At 43.0% G+C, this 16,448-nt stretch overlaps 1 protein-coding gene across 2 annotated transcripts in view; it reads left to right on the forward strand.

The window, feature by feature from the left end:
• Positions 1–14,655, forward strand: part of sorl1 (sortilin-related receptor, L(DLR class) A repeats containing) — a 72,417-nt gene extending 57,762 nt beyond the window's left edge. For both annotated transcript variants that reach the window (XM_058414627.1, XM_058414628.1), the window contains exons 35-48: positions 1,047–1,216; positions 1,307–1,419; positions 2,444–2,548; positions 2,879–2,945; positions 3,128–3,204; positions 3,305–3,392; positions 5,230–5,414; positions 8,274–8,393; positions 8,494–8,658; positions 8,774–8,948; positions 10,237–10,343; positions 10,465–10,666; positions 12,113–12,325; positions 12,464–14,655. In XM_058414627.1, coding sequence (XP_058270610.1) covers positions 1,047–1,216; positions 1,307–1,419; positions 2,444–2,548; positions 2,879–2,945; positions 3,128–3,204; positions 3,305–3,392; positions 5,230–5,414; positions 8,274–8,393; positions 8,494–8,658; positions 8,774–8,948; positions 10,237–10,343; positions 10,465–10,666; positions 12,113–12,325; positions 12,464–12,531 — 1,855 coding nt within the window. In that variant the 3' untranslated portion in view covers positions 12,532–14,655. The remainder of the gene's footprint in view (positions 1–1,046; positions 1,217–1,306; positions 1,420–2,443; positions 2,549–2,878; positions 2,946–3,127; positions 3,205–3,304; positions 3,393–5,229; positions 5,415–8,273; positions 8,394–8,493; positions 8,659–8,773; positions 8,949–10,236; positions 10,344–10,464; positions 10,667–12,112; positions 12,326–12,463) is intronic.
• The last annotated feature ends 1,793 nt before the right edge of the window (positions 14,656–16,448 follow it).

Raw genomic sequence — 16,448 nt, forward strand, 5'->3', positions numbered from 1 at the left:
TCTCTCTCTCTCTCTCTCCCTCCCTCCCTCCCTCCCTCTTTGTCTCCCTCTCTTTCTCTCTCTCTCCATCCCCCCCCATGTGCTCTGTCACTCTAACGTTCAGGAATAAAAAGCTTAAATAAATATCCAGATTATATTTGTACACATTTAATAGCATCCCCCTACCTCGCTACTCTTTTTTGAAGCATGAGGTTCCCTTTCTAGAACCTTATGGTTCCAAATCTGCCAAATCATCTACCAAATCTGTCCCTACTCCAATAAATAAATAAAATCTGCACTTACTTTTCTATCACTCAATTTAAAATTAATGTTTCCTCGTTTGTAAGTCGTTTCAGAGAAACAGGATCTGCTGAAAGAATTTCAGTTTAATTCATAAATAATTTATTCAATTCACAGAATCCCCATTGGACTGTACAAATATTGAGTCATTCTTTAAATGTGTACACTCATCATTTGGATAATTATTAGCGCTGAAGAGCTATTTGTACCAGAACATTCCAGTGACTGAGCACCATTAGGTTCCTGGATGACACTGAGAGAGAAACCCCATTAATCACCGACGTAGATTTTGGCGACATCTGCTGGCCACACCTGGTATATCCGTTACATCATGAAGTGTGCTTACAATGCATCATCTGACAAATAGATGCATTCATCACCTATAATATACTCCATGGATTTGTGTGAAAGATTCCATTTTGTTAAAATTGTTTTTAACCTCATTTTACAGCGTAATTGATACAAGTCAGTTTGTCTGTTTGTTCCCTGGTTCCTCGATCCTGTCGAACCCTGGTGCATTTGAGTTCATCTTACATCATCATCACATGGAGAACACAACCATATTGACTCACCTTATATATTGTTTTGGTGCTATTATGCGCTGTATAAGGCTCCACCTCTTCGGTATCCCATAAGGAAGCTAATGATGAAGTCATCAGCTAAAACACATGCGCAGGATACTTTACTTCCTGACTCGAGTTTTTTTATGGCCATCATTTGTTCTGTCGAGGCCTGTCTTACTCACTGTTTATTTTTTCTGCCCCCAGGTTTGTAGGGACTCAGCAGTGGACCATGATGGAGACACATAGTAATAAGAGCAGCTATACGCTGAGCGTACTGAGGCCGGACACCACCTACCAGGTGAAAGTGGTGACGCAGTGCCTCAGCAAGCAGCACAAGACCAACGAAGTGCTCACACTACGGACACCCGAGGGCTGTGAGTGACACTCGCTAAACATCACAAACACCTTCTTCGTGAAAATATGACTTCTGACTGTGTGTGTGTGTGTGTGCGCGTGTGTTTCAGTGCCGGATCCTCCTCAGGCTTTGCAGTTAAGCTGTGATAATGCAGAAGACGGCACGGTCCTGTGCTCCTGGACTCCTCCAGCTAATGCTCATGGCTTTATCAGAGAATACATTGTGAGTTTCCTTCTTCGTCCACGTCCTGAATACAGCCTTAATACTGTTGCTTTTACTCCTTGAGCAATAAATCAAGTAATAAGTCAAGCCTTATTATGTCAGTAATTTAAAGTATTGAATATATTTAATGTTTTTATTCCCAGTGTGTGATAGACTGCACGCATTATTTGCCAGTTTCACGCCATGTCTCTACAAGAATGTACAACATTAACACAAATATTTTAATATTTCCTGAAATTAAACTCTTTATGTACACAACTATAAACTCTGAGCTATAAGTAAATAAATACCCCCCCCCCCATTTTATGTTTTGAACCCCTCTCTCTCTCTCTCTCCCTCTCTCTCTCTCCCTCCCTCTCTCTCTCTCCTTCTCCTTCTCTCTCTCCCTCTCCCTCTCCCTCCTTCTCCTTCTCTCTCTCCCTCCCTCTCTCTCTCTCCTTCTCCTTCTCTCTCTCCCTCTCCCTCCTTCGCCTTCTCTCTCTCCCTCTCCCTCACTCTCGCTTTTCCTCTCTTTCTCTTCCTCTCTCTCTCCCTTTCTCCCCCCTTTCTCCCTCTCTCTCTCCTTCTCGCTCTTCCTCTCTCTTCCTCCCTCTCTCTCCCTTTCTCCCCTCCTTTCTCCCTCTCTCTCCCTTTCTCCCCCCTTTCTCTCTCTCTCTCCCTCTCGCTCTGCCTCTCTCCTTCTCCTTCTCTCTCTCCCTCTTCCTCTCTCTCTCTCGCTCTCTCTCCCTCTCTCTCTCTTTCTCCCTCTCTCCCTCTCTCTTCCTCTCTCTCTCTCTCTGATTCATTATATCAGTTATTCCCCATCACCCATAGGGCATCGTAAAAACAACTGTACTGTTCTCTTAAAATTCTACAGCTTTAGAGCTCCATTTACAAACTCTGAAGAATTTATTTACTTAAGAGCTCGACAAAAATGTGTTTGTGAATACACTATACCTTTAACTCCTTTAAACCAGTTGAACAGAATACTAATTTGTGCTCAAAGCTCTTAACTGCCGTGTGTGTGTGTGTGTGTGATGACCAGGTGGAGTACAGTGAGAAGGGCAGTTCAGAGTGGTTTTCCCAGAGAAGTTCTAGCACCAGTACGGAGGTTAAGAGCCTGCAGCCCAGCTCTCTCTACAGGTTCAGGGTGAGACTCAACTCGGTGCTCGTGGGTAAAAAAATGATGCTGTGTTTGAACTGCTACAACAACTAACCCCCATCAGCTCGGGGTAGTCTGGTCAACTACAGACTCCTTCCCTGTTTGCGGAGTGATGTCAGATCACTGACCCTTCTCTACTTTTAAATGAATTGATAGATTTAAGCAAGTGCTGAGATGATAAAGCTGTGATATTGATCATAATAATCACTGATTCAGGATCAACAGTTGTTGCCTTTCCTTACTCGTTATTGTCCCCTGTGCTGCAGTTCCAGTGTGCATGAATGTTTCTCTCTCTCTCTCTCTCTCTCTCTCTCTCAGGTTGCTGCAGTCACCAGCAGAGGGGTGGGCAACTGGACAGAGATCAAATCCATTATCCCTCAGAAAGGTTATCTGTCATAATAATAATAATAATAATAATAATAATAATAATAATAATAATTAAAAAATAATAATAATAATAATAATAATAATAATTTGGTTAACATCTCGTTTAAACTAGCTGAAATGTGTGCTGCTGTTTGTAGTGTGAATGTGAACAGTTTCTACTTTCGTTCCTTTTCATTTTAGCTTTAGCCCCTCCGGTTACGAAAATTATCAGCATCACGGAAGACACGGTGAAACTATCCATCATCTCTGAGTACAAGGTGAGCAGCATGTTATTAAGCACACTTCCGCCTTCCTCACACCTACAGTGTATATATATCCTGTTTCACCTCTGTGACCCCCATCTCTGTTGTTCTGCAGGTTAAACACTATGTGGTGGTGCTGTCTTGGGTTTTTGACAAGCATGTGAAAGAGAACAGGAACTACACAGTCTCAGACACTCTTGCAGGTACGATCAATAGCCGCATCACTAACGACCTACTACACACTTACACTGCGCATCTTTCGTCTCAAATGGAACACTAATCATTTCATACTAGCTGGAAGTACAAGCCGTTTCCCAGTCGATGGCAAATGATGCACACACGTATAATTTAAAATTGTTGGAAAATAAATCACACGTGCTAATTTAAAAGGCATTCCACTGGAGTGTCCTCAGCCAATTTCTTTCCTCATCCAGCATAAGCACCTGGTAGCAAAGTTTATGTGTTAGAAGCAGGAAAAATGGGCAAGCGTAAGGATTTAAGTGAGTTTGACGAAGGGCCAAATTGTGATGGCTAGACCACTGGATCAGAGCATCTCCAAAACTGCAGCTCTTGTGGGTTGTTCCTGGTATGCAGTGGTCAGTATCTATCAAAAGTGGTCCAAGGACAGAACAGTGGTGAACTGGCGACAGGGTCATGGGCGGTCAAGGCTCATTGATGCACGTGGGGAGCGAAGGCTGGACCGTGTGATCCGATCCAACAGACGAGCTACTGTTGCTCAAATTGCTGAAGAATTTAATGCTGCTGAAACCTTGGGTCTTCCATCCATGTGGATGTTACTTCTGTGCGTCTGTGGGATGTGCTGGATGAACACGTTTGATCTATGGAGGCCCCACCTCACAACTTGGAGGGCATAAAGGATCTGCTGCTAACATCTTGGTGCCAGATACCACATCACACCTTCAGGGATCTAGTGGAGTCCATGCCTTGACAGGTCAGGGCTGTTTTGGCAGCAAAAGGGGGACCAACACAATATTAGGCAGGTGGTCATAATGTTATGCCTGATCAGTGTAAGTCTTCAGTAATATAAGAATTCATTGCTCTAAGAGCTGTAATGCGTTGCATATATTTTGTCAGAGCAGTGACTCATCTTCCGCTTCAACTGTCCTGCAACTAATTAAGCCTTACATGGGCACATTCAAGTGTGTTTAGCGTGGGAGAAACGGTGCATTGCAGGGGGCCGCCATGGCATAAAGGCACCTACTAAGCATGTCTATATCAGGTCTTAGTCATTAAGAGGTGACAAAAATAAGCACCGATTTGTTAGCCTGCATGTGTTACAATTCAAGATATATGGCATCACATTGAAATAAAGGGAGGAAACGGAAGGGATTTCACGCTGGTGCACCGGTTATCATTGCTGCCTCCAGGGTCTCTGGTTCTAGCCTGAGCTCGGATTACTGTCTGTGAAGAGATTCACATTCTCCTTTCGTCTCTATGTCCATTTTGGTTGGTTGGTTGGTTGATCGGACTAAAAAATATTTGACTACCCTAGCTGTGAAGTAGTGTATGAGTGTGTGTGTGTAAAACTTCATGTGTTCCTTCCTCATGCTTAGCATTCCCTGGAGATCTCCAGGACAGGATCCTCAGAAAATAAAAATAAAAAAAAATGGTGTGCAACCTTGAATACTTGTCAACCTGCATTAAAGAAGATTTTCTTTGTCACATGTGTATTACAGCACAGTGACATTCTTTTCTTCACATAGTCCAGCTTGCTAGGAAATTGTGGTCAGAGCTCAGGGTCAGCCATGATGCAGCATACTCAGAGCAGAGAGCAGAGCTAAGCTTGGCAGTGCTGGGTCTTGAACCTCTGACCTTCTGATCAGTCTTAACCATTGGGTTTGAACATGCGACTCATTAGCACCATGCTGTATACCGCTGAGATAAACAGTCCAGACAGCTAGAGATATCCAAGACATGTCTTTATTTTGAATAAATTACGCACTTACAGTAATTCTTTAAAACTTTGATCTTGGTGTAGGCTATATACTGTGCATTAATTCGTTCCTTCATGTCGAACAGCCACTAATCTGACAGCGGGGACGGTGTATGAGGTGGCAGTGTGGGCACATACCGCTGACGGAGACAGTCCCACCGAGTTGACACGTCTGGAGACAAAAGGAACACAGCCAGCACAACCACTGCTCAAAGCCCGGGCACTAAATCAAACCATTGTGGATTGTAGCTGGACTGGACCCCAGGCACAGGTACACACACACACACACTATTCTTGTGTGGACCTTCTTACGCTAGGCTGCACCTAAATCTAACCTTGACATCAGTAACCAACAGCCTTGGGCTCTTTTAAGCAAAACAATCAGATATTCCGATCCTTATGGGGACATTTGGCCAAAATCTAAAAACATGCTCACACACACACACACGCTTGTTGGTGTTGCTTAGAGCCAGACATTTTATAGAAATGTCAAAAAAGAATATCAGCGACACAAATTCTCTCCGTCACATGGAGCTTACAGAGGTTGTTTTTGAGCTTTCCATATATCGGCAAAAAGAAAATTCCATGGTATGAGGTAATTCACATGGAGCAGCTTTCGTGTAATCCTCAGTTTCAAAACATTATCTTTTATGAGATGCTGTTTTTCATCGCACTAAGCTCAGCAGCGCGAGCAGCACAAAACCGAGAAGCTGCAGGGTTGTCCAGAGTTCAGGGGTTTTTTTTTTTTTGGTTTTTTTTTCTTTTCCTTCGTCTCTCTACAAGCATATCTTGGCAGGCAGATTTCTGCATGCCTCATAAAACAGAAAGGAAGAGCAGTGAAGCTATAGAAAGATTTTGGCAGGTTAAGATAAATAAACTGGGTTTTTTATTTGCTTATATGTAGATTTTACATTTCATTACATGTGATATTTTTAAAGATGGAAACACCATATCCCTGATTTAATGTACACCAATCAGCCGTGACATTTAGAACCACTGACAGAATCGCTGGTATCCGTCAAGGGGTGGGATATATTAGGCAGCAAGTGAAGAGTCAGTTCATGTGTTAGAAGCAGGAAAAATGGACAAGTGTAAGGATTTGAGCGAGTTTGACGAAGGGCCAAATTGTGATGGCTAGACCACTGGATCAGAGCATCTCCAAAACTGCAGCTCTTGTGGGGTGTTCCCGGTCTGCAGTGGTCAGTATTTATCAAAAATTTGTCCAAGGAAGACCAATTGTTTAATCAGTGATAGGGCCATGGGCACCCAAGCCTTAGAGATGCACGTGGGGAGCAAAGGCTAGCTCATCTTGGTCGAACCCACAGAAGAGCTACTGTAGCACAAATTGCTGAAAAAGATACTGTCTATGATAGATGTCAGAACACCTTTCTGGGGATAAGTGATTAAGGTGTTGGATTACTGATCAGAAGGTTGTGAGTTCGAATCCCAGGTCCACCAAGCTGCCACTGCTGGGCCCCTGAGCAAGGCCCATTGTATAAAATGAGACATAATGTATGTAGCTCTGGATAAGGGCGTCTACCAAATGGCAGAAATGTAAATGTCTGAACACACTGCATTTAGCACCCACATTAGAACTTACTGGACTTTAAGGATGTGCTGTCAGATACCACAGCAGGTCTTGTCAGAGTCCATGCCTTGACAGGTCAGAATTGTTTTGATGGCACATGGGGGACCTGCACAATGTTAGGCAAGTGGTTTAAATGTTATGGTTGTTGTATGTTTTTAAATTAAGCTCTTTAAATGTAGTCATAGCTGAGGACTGTTGTTAGTTGCTGCCCAGCACTGGCTTTGGCTTTTCTTTTAGGTTACATTATGGTCCAAAGTACACTATATTGCCAAAAGATTCGGGACACACCTCCGAATCATTGAATTCAGGTGTTGTTTTTCATGGGTTGGGCTCGACCCCTTAGTTCCAGTGAAAGGAACTCTTAATGCTTCATACCAAGACAATTTGGACAATTTCATGCTCCCAACATTGTGGGAACAGTTTGGGGATGACCTCTTCCTGTTCCAACATGACTGCACACCATTTAGAACACCTTTGGGATGAATTAAAGCAGAGACTGTGAGCCAGGCCAAAACTGAGATGTCTGCCTTTTACCTGCACATGAATGTAATGGAGTTGCCCCGCCCTTTGCAGCTATAACAGCTTCAACTCTTCTGGGAAGGCTTTCCACAAGGTTTAGGAGTGGGTTTATGGGCATTTTTGACCATTCCTCTAGAAGTGCATTTGTGAGGTCAGGCACTGATGTTGGAAGAGAAGCCATGGCTCACAATCTCCACTCTAATTCATACCAAAGGTGTTCTATTGGGTTGAGGTCAGTCAAGTTCCTCCACACCAAACTCACTCATCCATGTTTTTATGGACCTTGCTTTGTGCACTGGTATACAGTCATGGTGGAACAGGAAGGGGTCATCCCCAAACTGTTCCCACAAAGTTGGGAGCATGAAATTGTCCAAAATGTCTTGGTATGAAGCTGAAGCATTAAGAGTTCCTTTCACTGGAACTAAGGGGCCGAGCCCAACCCCTGAAAAACAACACCTGAATTCAATGATTTGGAGGGGTGTCCCAAAACTTTTGGCAATATAGTGTATATCTGATTAAAAATAAAGTAAAAGCAAGTCAGGATTAGAAATCTACCAGAAAAAAATGTTTATATTTCTTCTTTATCCTGTAACTCTGTTTATTAGGATACACACCACAATATGTATAAAGATATATCTCTATACAAGCCCTAGGTTTGGCCTTTTGAAAGGATGGGAGATTATTTTCTTAAGATCTCGCCTACAAAAGCAAGTACATCTTTTTTTGTTGTGGCCATTGCTTTTTATTGGTTTGAGAAGATATTTTGAGCTAGTTACTACGACAACAAAAGAAAACCCAGAGCTGTAGAATGATGCGTGATGTGACTGTGTGTGGTGGTGTGGGAAAATTTGCCAAAGATTCTGGCAAGAATTGACGAGTCTAGATAAGTCAGGTTTCGTCCAACACAGTCTTCGACTTTACATTAAATATATGACAGTTTAGGAACTGAAATCATCATGTGAGAGGTTTTCCCTGTGTTCAAATCAGTTATATGTAGTAATGATTGTGTATACGTTTGTGTAGATGTATGGTGTGTTTTACGCCACATCCTTCCTGGATCTTTACCGCCGGCCTCGTAGTGTGAACAGCACCAGCACCAGCATAACCATCACTGTGGAGAGCGATGAGCAGTATCTCTTCCTTGTAAGAGAGTTCCCTTATCCTCATTTTGGATTTTAAACAAGCTTGAAATTGCGTGCCAGTTGTACAGAGGTGTTGAGCAGTGTTTGTCTTTGTTTTTCAGGTGCGGGCCATCTTGCCGTATCTGGGCCCTCCGTCAGAATCGGTTGTAGTGAGGATGATCCCTAATGAAAGGCTTCCTCCACGCAATCTGCATAAAGTCCAAGTGGATAAAACGCAGGCCATACTGAAATGGCAGCCACCGTATGACTCCCCCAGCTCTCCTCTAGTATGTATATGAATGAATACACCTTTATCCTTTGGTCTGCTGACGGGAATTAAATCAACTGTTGTTGGTCAATAGGATGTAGCATCATATCTGGGTGTGTTGTGACTGTGTGCAGATGTATGTAGTGCATTTGAGAGACACGGTGAGGAAGACAGAGCGCGATTATAAAGTCACCACTCAGAACAACACAGTGGAGTACAACCTTAAAGGACTGGAGCCTGGCGGTCGCTATAGCATCACTGTCCGCCTCCGCAACATGACCAAGGAGGCCAGCTATACTCTTAACACAGGTACCCAACACACAACGGCCCTCAAAACCCAACACAGCCCTCAGTCAGCCAGTTAGGACTCAGCATAGCTCTCAATGGCATCAGAACCCAGTGTGGTCTCAATAGCCATAAGAAGTCTCAGTGCCTGTTGTGGCTCCACATGCTACTTAATGCCTGTAAGACTCCAGTATGCCTTTTCAATGCCCTTAAGAGCTAAACATACCTTTCAATACCCTTAAGAGCCGAACATACCTCTCAATGCCCATACAAGCCCATCATGTCTCTTGATAACTCTTACAACTCAAATGTCTCTGAGTCCATTAGAGCCCAATGTGGCTCTTAATGTTGGTTGACATGCCTCTTATGACCCATTAGAACCCATCAGGCCTCTAACGGGTATTGAGAGAAACCCAGAATGCCTCTTAATGCCCATTAGAGCCCAACATGCCTCTCAATACAAGGCCTAGGAACACCCAATTGTTCCCAGACAGAACCAAACACACCACTCAGTCACTGATAGAGCCCAGTGTGGCCCTCAGAACATCTTTCACTTCCTGTTAGAACACAGGATACCTTTTAATAGCCCAAGACGGTTCTGAATGCCTATTATATTCCAATGTGGCACTTAAATGCACATTAGAACCCAGCAGAACCATTATAGGACAACATGATTCACATACCCAACACAGCCCTCTAAGCCATTCCAGTCCCAATGTACTGTAGAGTCTAATTATTAACACAGTCCAACACTGGTTTTAAAACCTGTTAGAACTTCGACACCAGCTGTCACTCACGCCATGACCTTCACACCCACCATTAGTGTAGATGAAATGGGTCTGTTTACACAGGAAGCACCACAGTTTGTGACTAGATTCAAGATATTTTAACTTGCAGTTTTATTGCTATTTATACATGGATCACACCTTAGTGATACAATTCAGTCAGCTTTATTGCACACTTAGGTCTGTCCAGTGAAGTCAAAAAATGAATTTAACTTGCACAAAATGGGAAGCCAAACAAATGCAATATTGTTGGGTGGGATTCGTCTTTACAGCAAAGCTCAAATGTAAGAAAAAGACGCTGATGACGTGAGCTGTGTTGTTTCTTTGCTCCAGTGTCATTCAGAAAACAACCTTAAAGAGGTTCTGACCAAAGCATTTCCCAGTTACTGGAAATGTACAGGGAGCTCCCTAAAGTGTGTTTCGGAATGCATGGTACCTTATTCATATCATTTGAACCAACTGGAAACTCATTTGATGTAAACCACCATTATAATTGATGTTTCATCTGCTCTCTGTTACTCCTACAGTGTCTCTACCTGCACCAGATGCTCTCAAGATCCTTACCGAGCAAGACCACGTGTTCCTGTTCTGGAAGAGTTTGGCCGTCAAGGAGCGGAGTTTTAATGAGAGTCGTGTACGAGAACACCCAACACACACACCACCACTCACACACCCAACCGATTCCTCCTCACTAACTCCATATAGAATCTTCAATCCTGCTACACTCTGATATCCTCTGTGTCTGTGATCCACAGGGCTACGAGGTGTCCATGTATGACAGTGTCAGTAACTCCACCACATCGCTGGGCAACACCACAGAGACCTTTTTCAGGATCAATAATCTGCTGATGGGCCACAACTACACGTTCTCAGTGCGCGCTAGCTGCTTGGTAAACGGCCAGCTCTGTGGCGAAGCGGCGGTGTTGCTGTACGACGAGTTGGGAGGTGCCGGAGCAGGTACACACACACACTCACACACACACAAACACAGCATCCATCACTCCTGATCGTTTGTTATCGTGTGCCGTGATGTGAACTTGAGATTAATGAGAGACAGACAGACAGGAGACACGACATTTTGGTGTTTCACTCTTGTTTGAAATTTGTTCATATTGTGTTTGAACAGCTTGATGAAGCTTACTTTGAAAAGGTGCCATGCATATGAAACCAGTGAAGTTAGTTTCATATGTATCGATTGATGTTCTCGCATTTCGACAGCTTGAATAAAATATCAGCTCAGATCTCTTTTCCCGGCTCTGTAAACAGGAGCAAAAACAAATAACGTGGAGCATAAACATGCAACCAGTTCGGGTAATTAGATGACTCTACTCGCTTGTCAGTTTTATTGCATGTCAGGTCTGAAAGCTACCCCTAAATGTTTGCACTAACATCTCACAAAATGTGGAAGTCATAAAATAGTATTTCAGGGGGCTCTGGGAATTCAGCAAACCTTTTGACACAAAAAGTAAATGCTGTTACAGTAAAATCACTAAAAGGCTATGTTAGGGGTTACACATATCATTCCTCCGCAACATGACCAAGGAGGCCAGCTATACTCTTAACACAGGTACCCAACACACAACAACCCTCAAAACCCAACACAGCCCTCAGTCAGCCAGTTAGGACTCAGCATAGCTCTCAATGGCATCAGAACCCAGTGTGGTCTCAATAGCCATGAGAAGTCAAGGCATGGACTTCCTCCACACTAAACTCATTCATCCATGTCTTTATGGACCTTGCTTTGTGCACTGGTGTGCAGTCATGTTGGAACAGGAAGGGGTCATCCCCAAACTGTTCCCACAAAGAGCATGAAATTGTCCAAAATGTCTCGGTATGAAGCTGAAGCATTAAGAGTTCCTTTCACTGGACCTAAGGGGCCGAGACCAACCTCTGAAAAATAACACCTGAATTCAATGATTTGGAGGGGTGTCCCAAAACTTTTGGCAATATAGTGTATATCTAGATATAGAAAGGTTAATGTCAGTCTGTAAACACTTCTGATTTTTTTTTGATGAGGGTAAAGGCAGTAGCATTTGAGCCTAGGGATTTCACAAGCACGTGTTAGAACCTCTAGAAACCTAAACTTGGAGGAATATTTTTCAGAATTCCTACAGATCATCTCAAGACAGGGCCGTCTGTGTCACAGCCTGGGAAACGGGGAGAGATCTAATGAGTGAGATTTAGTTAGCTCTTTATTAAATTTAGCTTAGAGATTTCTCTGTTTGTTTTCTGATTGTTTCATGTGTTTACCTGTGTTTGTAAGTATTAAGGTAATGTGTGTGTATGTGGATGCTGTGTGTACACATATACTGTTGACACTAGCGCTATTGAACAGTTTAGAGGCAATGATAAGTAGTTAAGCTGTGTGTGTGTGTGTGTGTGTTTTGTGTGTGTGTGGTGCAGGTCCCGGTGACTCAGCTGCTCGTTCAGGCCATTCAGGTGACACAGCAGCAGTTGTGGTGCCAGTGCTGTTCGTGTTGCTGTTGTGTGTATGTGGAGGTCTCGTGGCTCTGTACATGCGCCACCGCCGCCTGCAGCACAGCTTCACTGCCTTCGCCAACAGCCACTACAACTCGCGCCTCGGCTCAGCCATCTTCTCATCGGGAGATGAGCTCGGTAAGAGCGCCACACACTCGATCTCCTTCATACAAGACAGGCTTTCAGTTCATTCATTACACTGACCCACTAGAATTTTGAAATTCATTCTTTGACACTGTCATATCCCTGATGTCTTGTTTGTCCTTCCTCCAAAAGGAGACGATGACGAGGATGACCCCATGATCGGCGGCTTCGCAGACGACGTTCCCATGGTGATAGCATAGTCTCCTATTCGAGCCGCTACGCCCTTTTCCGCCTGACTCGCTCTCCCTTCGTCTTCTGTTCGTCCTCCTTTTTCACGTCGTATCCCCGCAGTATACCTCCACCCCCAATCGGCTGACTCCACCCCTCTGCCCCTTACCTCAACCCCTTTCATCTGGGATTTCAGGATTCAAAGAAAGAAACGAGAAAACAAAAGCAAAAGAGATATTTTTTAAAAAAAAAGAAAGAAAAAATCTATGATGCACTTTTTTCGGATGCGCAATAGCTTATTTTTTTATATATAATATATCGTTTGTGGGTGATGGACTTTGTGGGGAGGGGAGGGATGAAAAGGAACGGAAGCAAAGCTGTGAAGAGGTTTGTCAGCTGGACTCAATGGACAGTCCCCTCTACAGTCCCACCGAATCACAAACACACTGGAGCGTTGCATTCGCTTAAAAAAGCCTAAATAAGCACCTATCAACTATCCACAAGAAGATAAAAATCCGCAAAAAAAAAAAAACATATTAATGTACAAATGGGAAAAAAATGGACCTATAAATGGCGATTTAAAAATAAATAAAAGGGGGGGGGGTGGAACGTGGACAGTGAATTGCACAGAAATGGATTGTTCTATATTCTTTTATCGTGTCACTTTGTCAGTAGACGTGTATATTTGCCCACAGTTAACATTTTGATGTTCAGATCTGCTTCTCTTTTTTAAACGTGTCTACATATCGCTTCCGAGGAGGCTGTATAGATGTATTTTTCTGCTTGTGGAAAATGTGAACTCGCCTTGTGTTTTGTATTTTTTGTTTTTAATTTTTTTCCCTCTCCTCCCATACCTTTCTGGCTAAATTACTGAATCACTGTACGGTATTAAAGAGCCATTTTAATAGACCATGTCTTTTCAGTTGCTCCTAAAGTATTGGGAGCGTTTAGGATTCCGAAATATTCCCCAAGGCTAAGAAAGTTTTTTCCGAAATTAGTTTTCAGAATGGCACTGATTTCTCTTTGTTGTTTTATTTTATTTGTATTGTTTTTTTGCTTTGAATTTTCATAATTAATTGTGGAAGCTATTAGAATGTTCCCATTAGCTGTCATTTTAACAGTCTTTTGATGTTCTCAGGGAAGTGTGTGTGTGTGTGTGTGTGTGTGTTAGGGCATGGTACCAGTGTTATTAGCCTGTGTAAGTGGTTAGGTTGTGTGTTTGTTTTTTGTTTTTTTCCTCTCTCTCTGAGGCAGTCATGCAGCGCAGCAGCTTTGTCTTTACACATCAGTCGAGACTCGGTCGTCATATCTGGTGCCAAATGTAGAAGTAGAAGCAGAGAGAATCGGATCTGCAGTTGGCCTGGATGTGCTTTAGAAGAGGAATCAGAAACGTTGACTCTTATCTCATCGGGTACTGCTCGCAAGCCTTGTTCATGAATGTATTTTTGTTTCTATGTGTTTTGTGGAAAACAATCACACTGATTACACAGCCCACCTCTTTTTTTTTTTTTTTTCCCGTTTAATTTGGTCTTTTTCACGTTGGCGTCCAGTACAGTTGGTACTCAAGTGGGCTGATTTTGTCCATTCGCGTCATGTCTGCCTCCTGTAGTTACAATAACTCAGCTGTGATTTGTCCTCTTAAACCATGTGTTCTGACTCCTCCAATACGCCTAACCCCAACTAGGTTCTGTTTCCTCTTTCGCCTGTAGACATGACCTCACAGACACACTTGCAGAATTGATGATCTAGTTAGATTTTTTTTTTTTCTTTCGACTGTCACATTGGAAACAATTTGAGTTGTGTGATCATGTCTAGTTGATCAAAAACAAAGCTCTGATTATACAAAGATGACTGCAGGACCTTCTCTGTATTGTGTTTTTCATTGAAGCCCTCCCAACACCCAAACTCTCAAAATCTTTGTCATCATCACTCAGTAACTCTTTGTGGCTCTGTTGTGAAAGAAATTTGCTGATGTTGATACTGGGTTTTTTTTTTTTTAAATGTGTTAATTTATGCAGAGTAACGACATCCGAAACAGCCCTTTTCGATTTGATTCTGCTTGCCTGTGGAGGGTTTTGCGGACATGAATCTTGTTAAGAGGTACCGTCAGAGGTGTTTTAAGTACCACTTATGCTCAAATAAACATGTTGAAACTGTTGAAACCGGCTCCTCTTTGCTTCTCATCTTTAAATGATTTTTTTGCCCCCCCCCCAAGTTTCCTCAAACCTTATGTGTATGTTTCAGACGGTCAACTATTCACAGCTGCTTCATCTCAGCGTTACTCTTTATACTGCTCTACCCAGCGGCATGTCAGAATACTTTTACAATGGTGTACTATTCTGACATATTATTTAAGTTATATACAGTAGTGTGCGGTTTGAGATATAGCCTGAAGGCTTTACCCTTTAGGACTCTCTTGAGAGGTGGGGGGAGAAAGATGTCTTGGGTCGTTTGTGGTAATTGGCGAATTAAAAATATCCTCCAAGTAGCGCTAGAATAAGAATAAGTAAAAGGGAAATGCAGCTGTTATTTGTTTCAGCTCATGTTCCTTGTGTTTATTCATGAGGTGGTGCTGCTTTTGGGCTGTAGTCGGACGTGTTTACAGAGGGCCCGTCTCCTCCTCCACTGCAGCCTGTTCCCAGCTCTGTTTGTTTAAACTCGCCTGCCTTTATTTATTCTCACATGTCACACTCCCACCCGCAGCCCAGACATGGTGGCAGTATGTTAGTAAGATTGTAGTGAGTAGGATGCTTGATGGTTGTCATTTGGCCATGAATGAACTGATGGAGGCATGTCAATCAACAGAGCAGATCTGTAGATTCTGTTGTGTATACCCTTTATAAGAGGGATGTACAAAAATCTACTGTTTCCCTGCTGAAAGCTAGCCTCTGTGGCATCCATCTAATAAACCTTTCTACAAGCATTCCAACTTCCTTCAACAGGAGACATAAAACAGTTGACAAATAAATATCTTTTTTTTGTGGCTGGAGGCTTTCACAGTGAGAGTTCTGTTTGTTTAGTCAAAAACCCTAATTATGCATGTCCCCTTCAGAATGGAAATGGGCCGCGTCTGGTGAAACACTCCAAAGCTAAAGGAACCAGCAGAGGTCTCTGATGAGTCTGGCTGTGCTTTACATCTTCACCTTTCCTGGCTGCAGCTTCGCTGTAGGTGGGAAAAGCAGTTCAGAAGCAGCACACAGCAAAAACTGTCATTAGAAAGGACTTTATAAGAGATAATCCCATTGCTCATAGGAATAGAATAGCTTTTACTAGAATTCAATTTGTAGTTATCTTTCACTTCTGTAATTGTCATTTGTGTGAAAATATGTACACACAAATTGAATTGATATAAAACAACATTTTGCTGTAATCATAACTGCAAATTCTTATAGCTTCAAGTTGGCGTGGCTTTTAGTGTTGTTAAAGTGGTTAAGTGGCCTTTATTTGTCACATACATTACTACACAGTGAAATTCTTACTTCAGATATCCCATCCTTGGAGGGTTGGGGTCAGAGCACAAGGTCAGCCATGATGCAGCACTCCTGCAAGGGGGGCGGTGGTGCTTGGTGGTTATTGGGCTTGAACCCTGATCTTCCAATCAACAACCCAGAGCCATAACCACTTGAGCTACCACCACTGGGAGTTGTCAATCCAAGCCATAGCTCTACCTGATTCATAGCCTCACACCGATCAGGTATATCATTGTGAGCAGTGAAAGGTGAAGTGGATAACACTGATGATCATCTCATCATGGCACCTGTTAGTGGGTGGGATATATTAAACAGCAGGTGAACATTTTGTCCTCAAAGTTGATGTGTTAGAAGCAGGAAAAATAGACAAGCATAAGGATTAGAGCGAGTTTGACAAGGGCCAAATTGTGATGGCTAGACCACTGGATCAGAGCATCTCCAAAACTGCAGCTCTTCTGGTGTGTTCCCGGTCTGCAGTG

Source organism: Hemibagrus wyckioides, linkage group LG17 (genome assembly GCF_019097595.1).
Source record: "Hemibagrus wyckioides isolate EC202008001 linkage group LG17, SWU_Hwy_1.0, whole genome shotgun sequence".
Taxonomy (NCBI): domain Eukaryota; kingdom Metazoa; phylum Chordata; class Actinopteri; order Siluriformes; family Bagridae; genus Hemibagrus; species Hemibagrus wyckioides.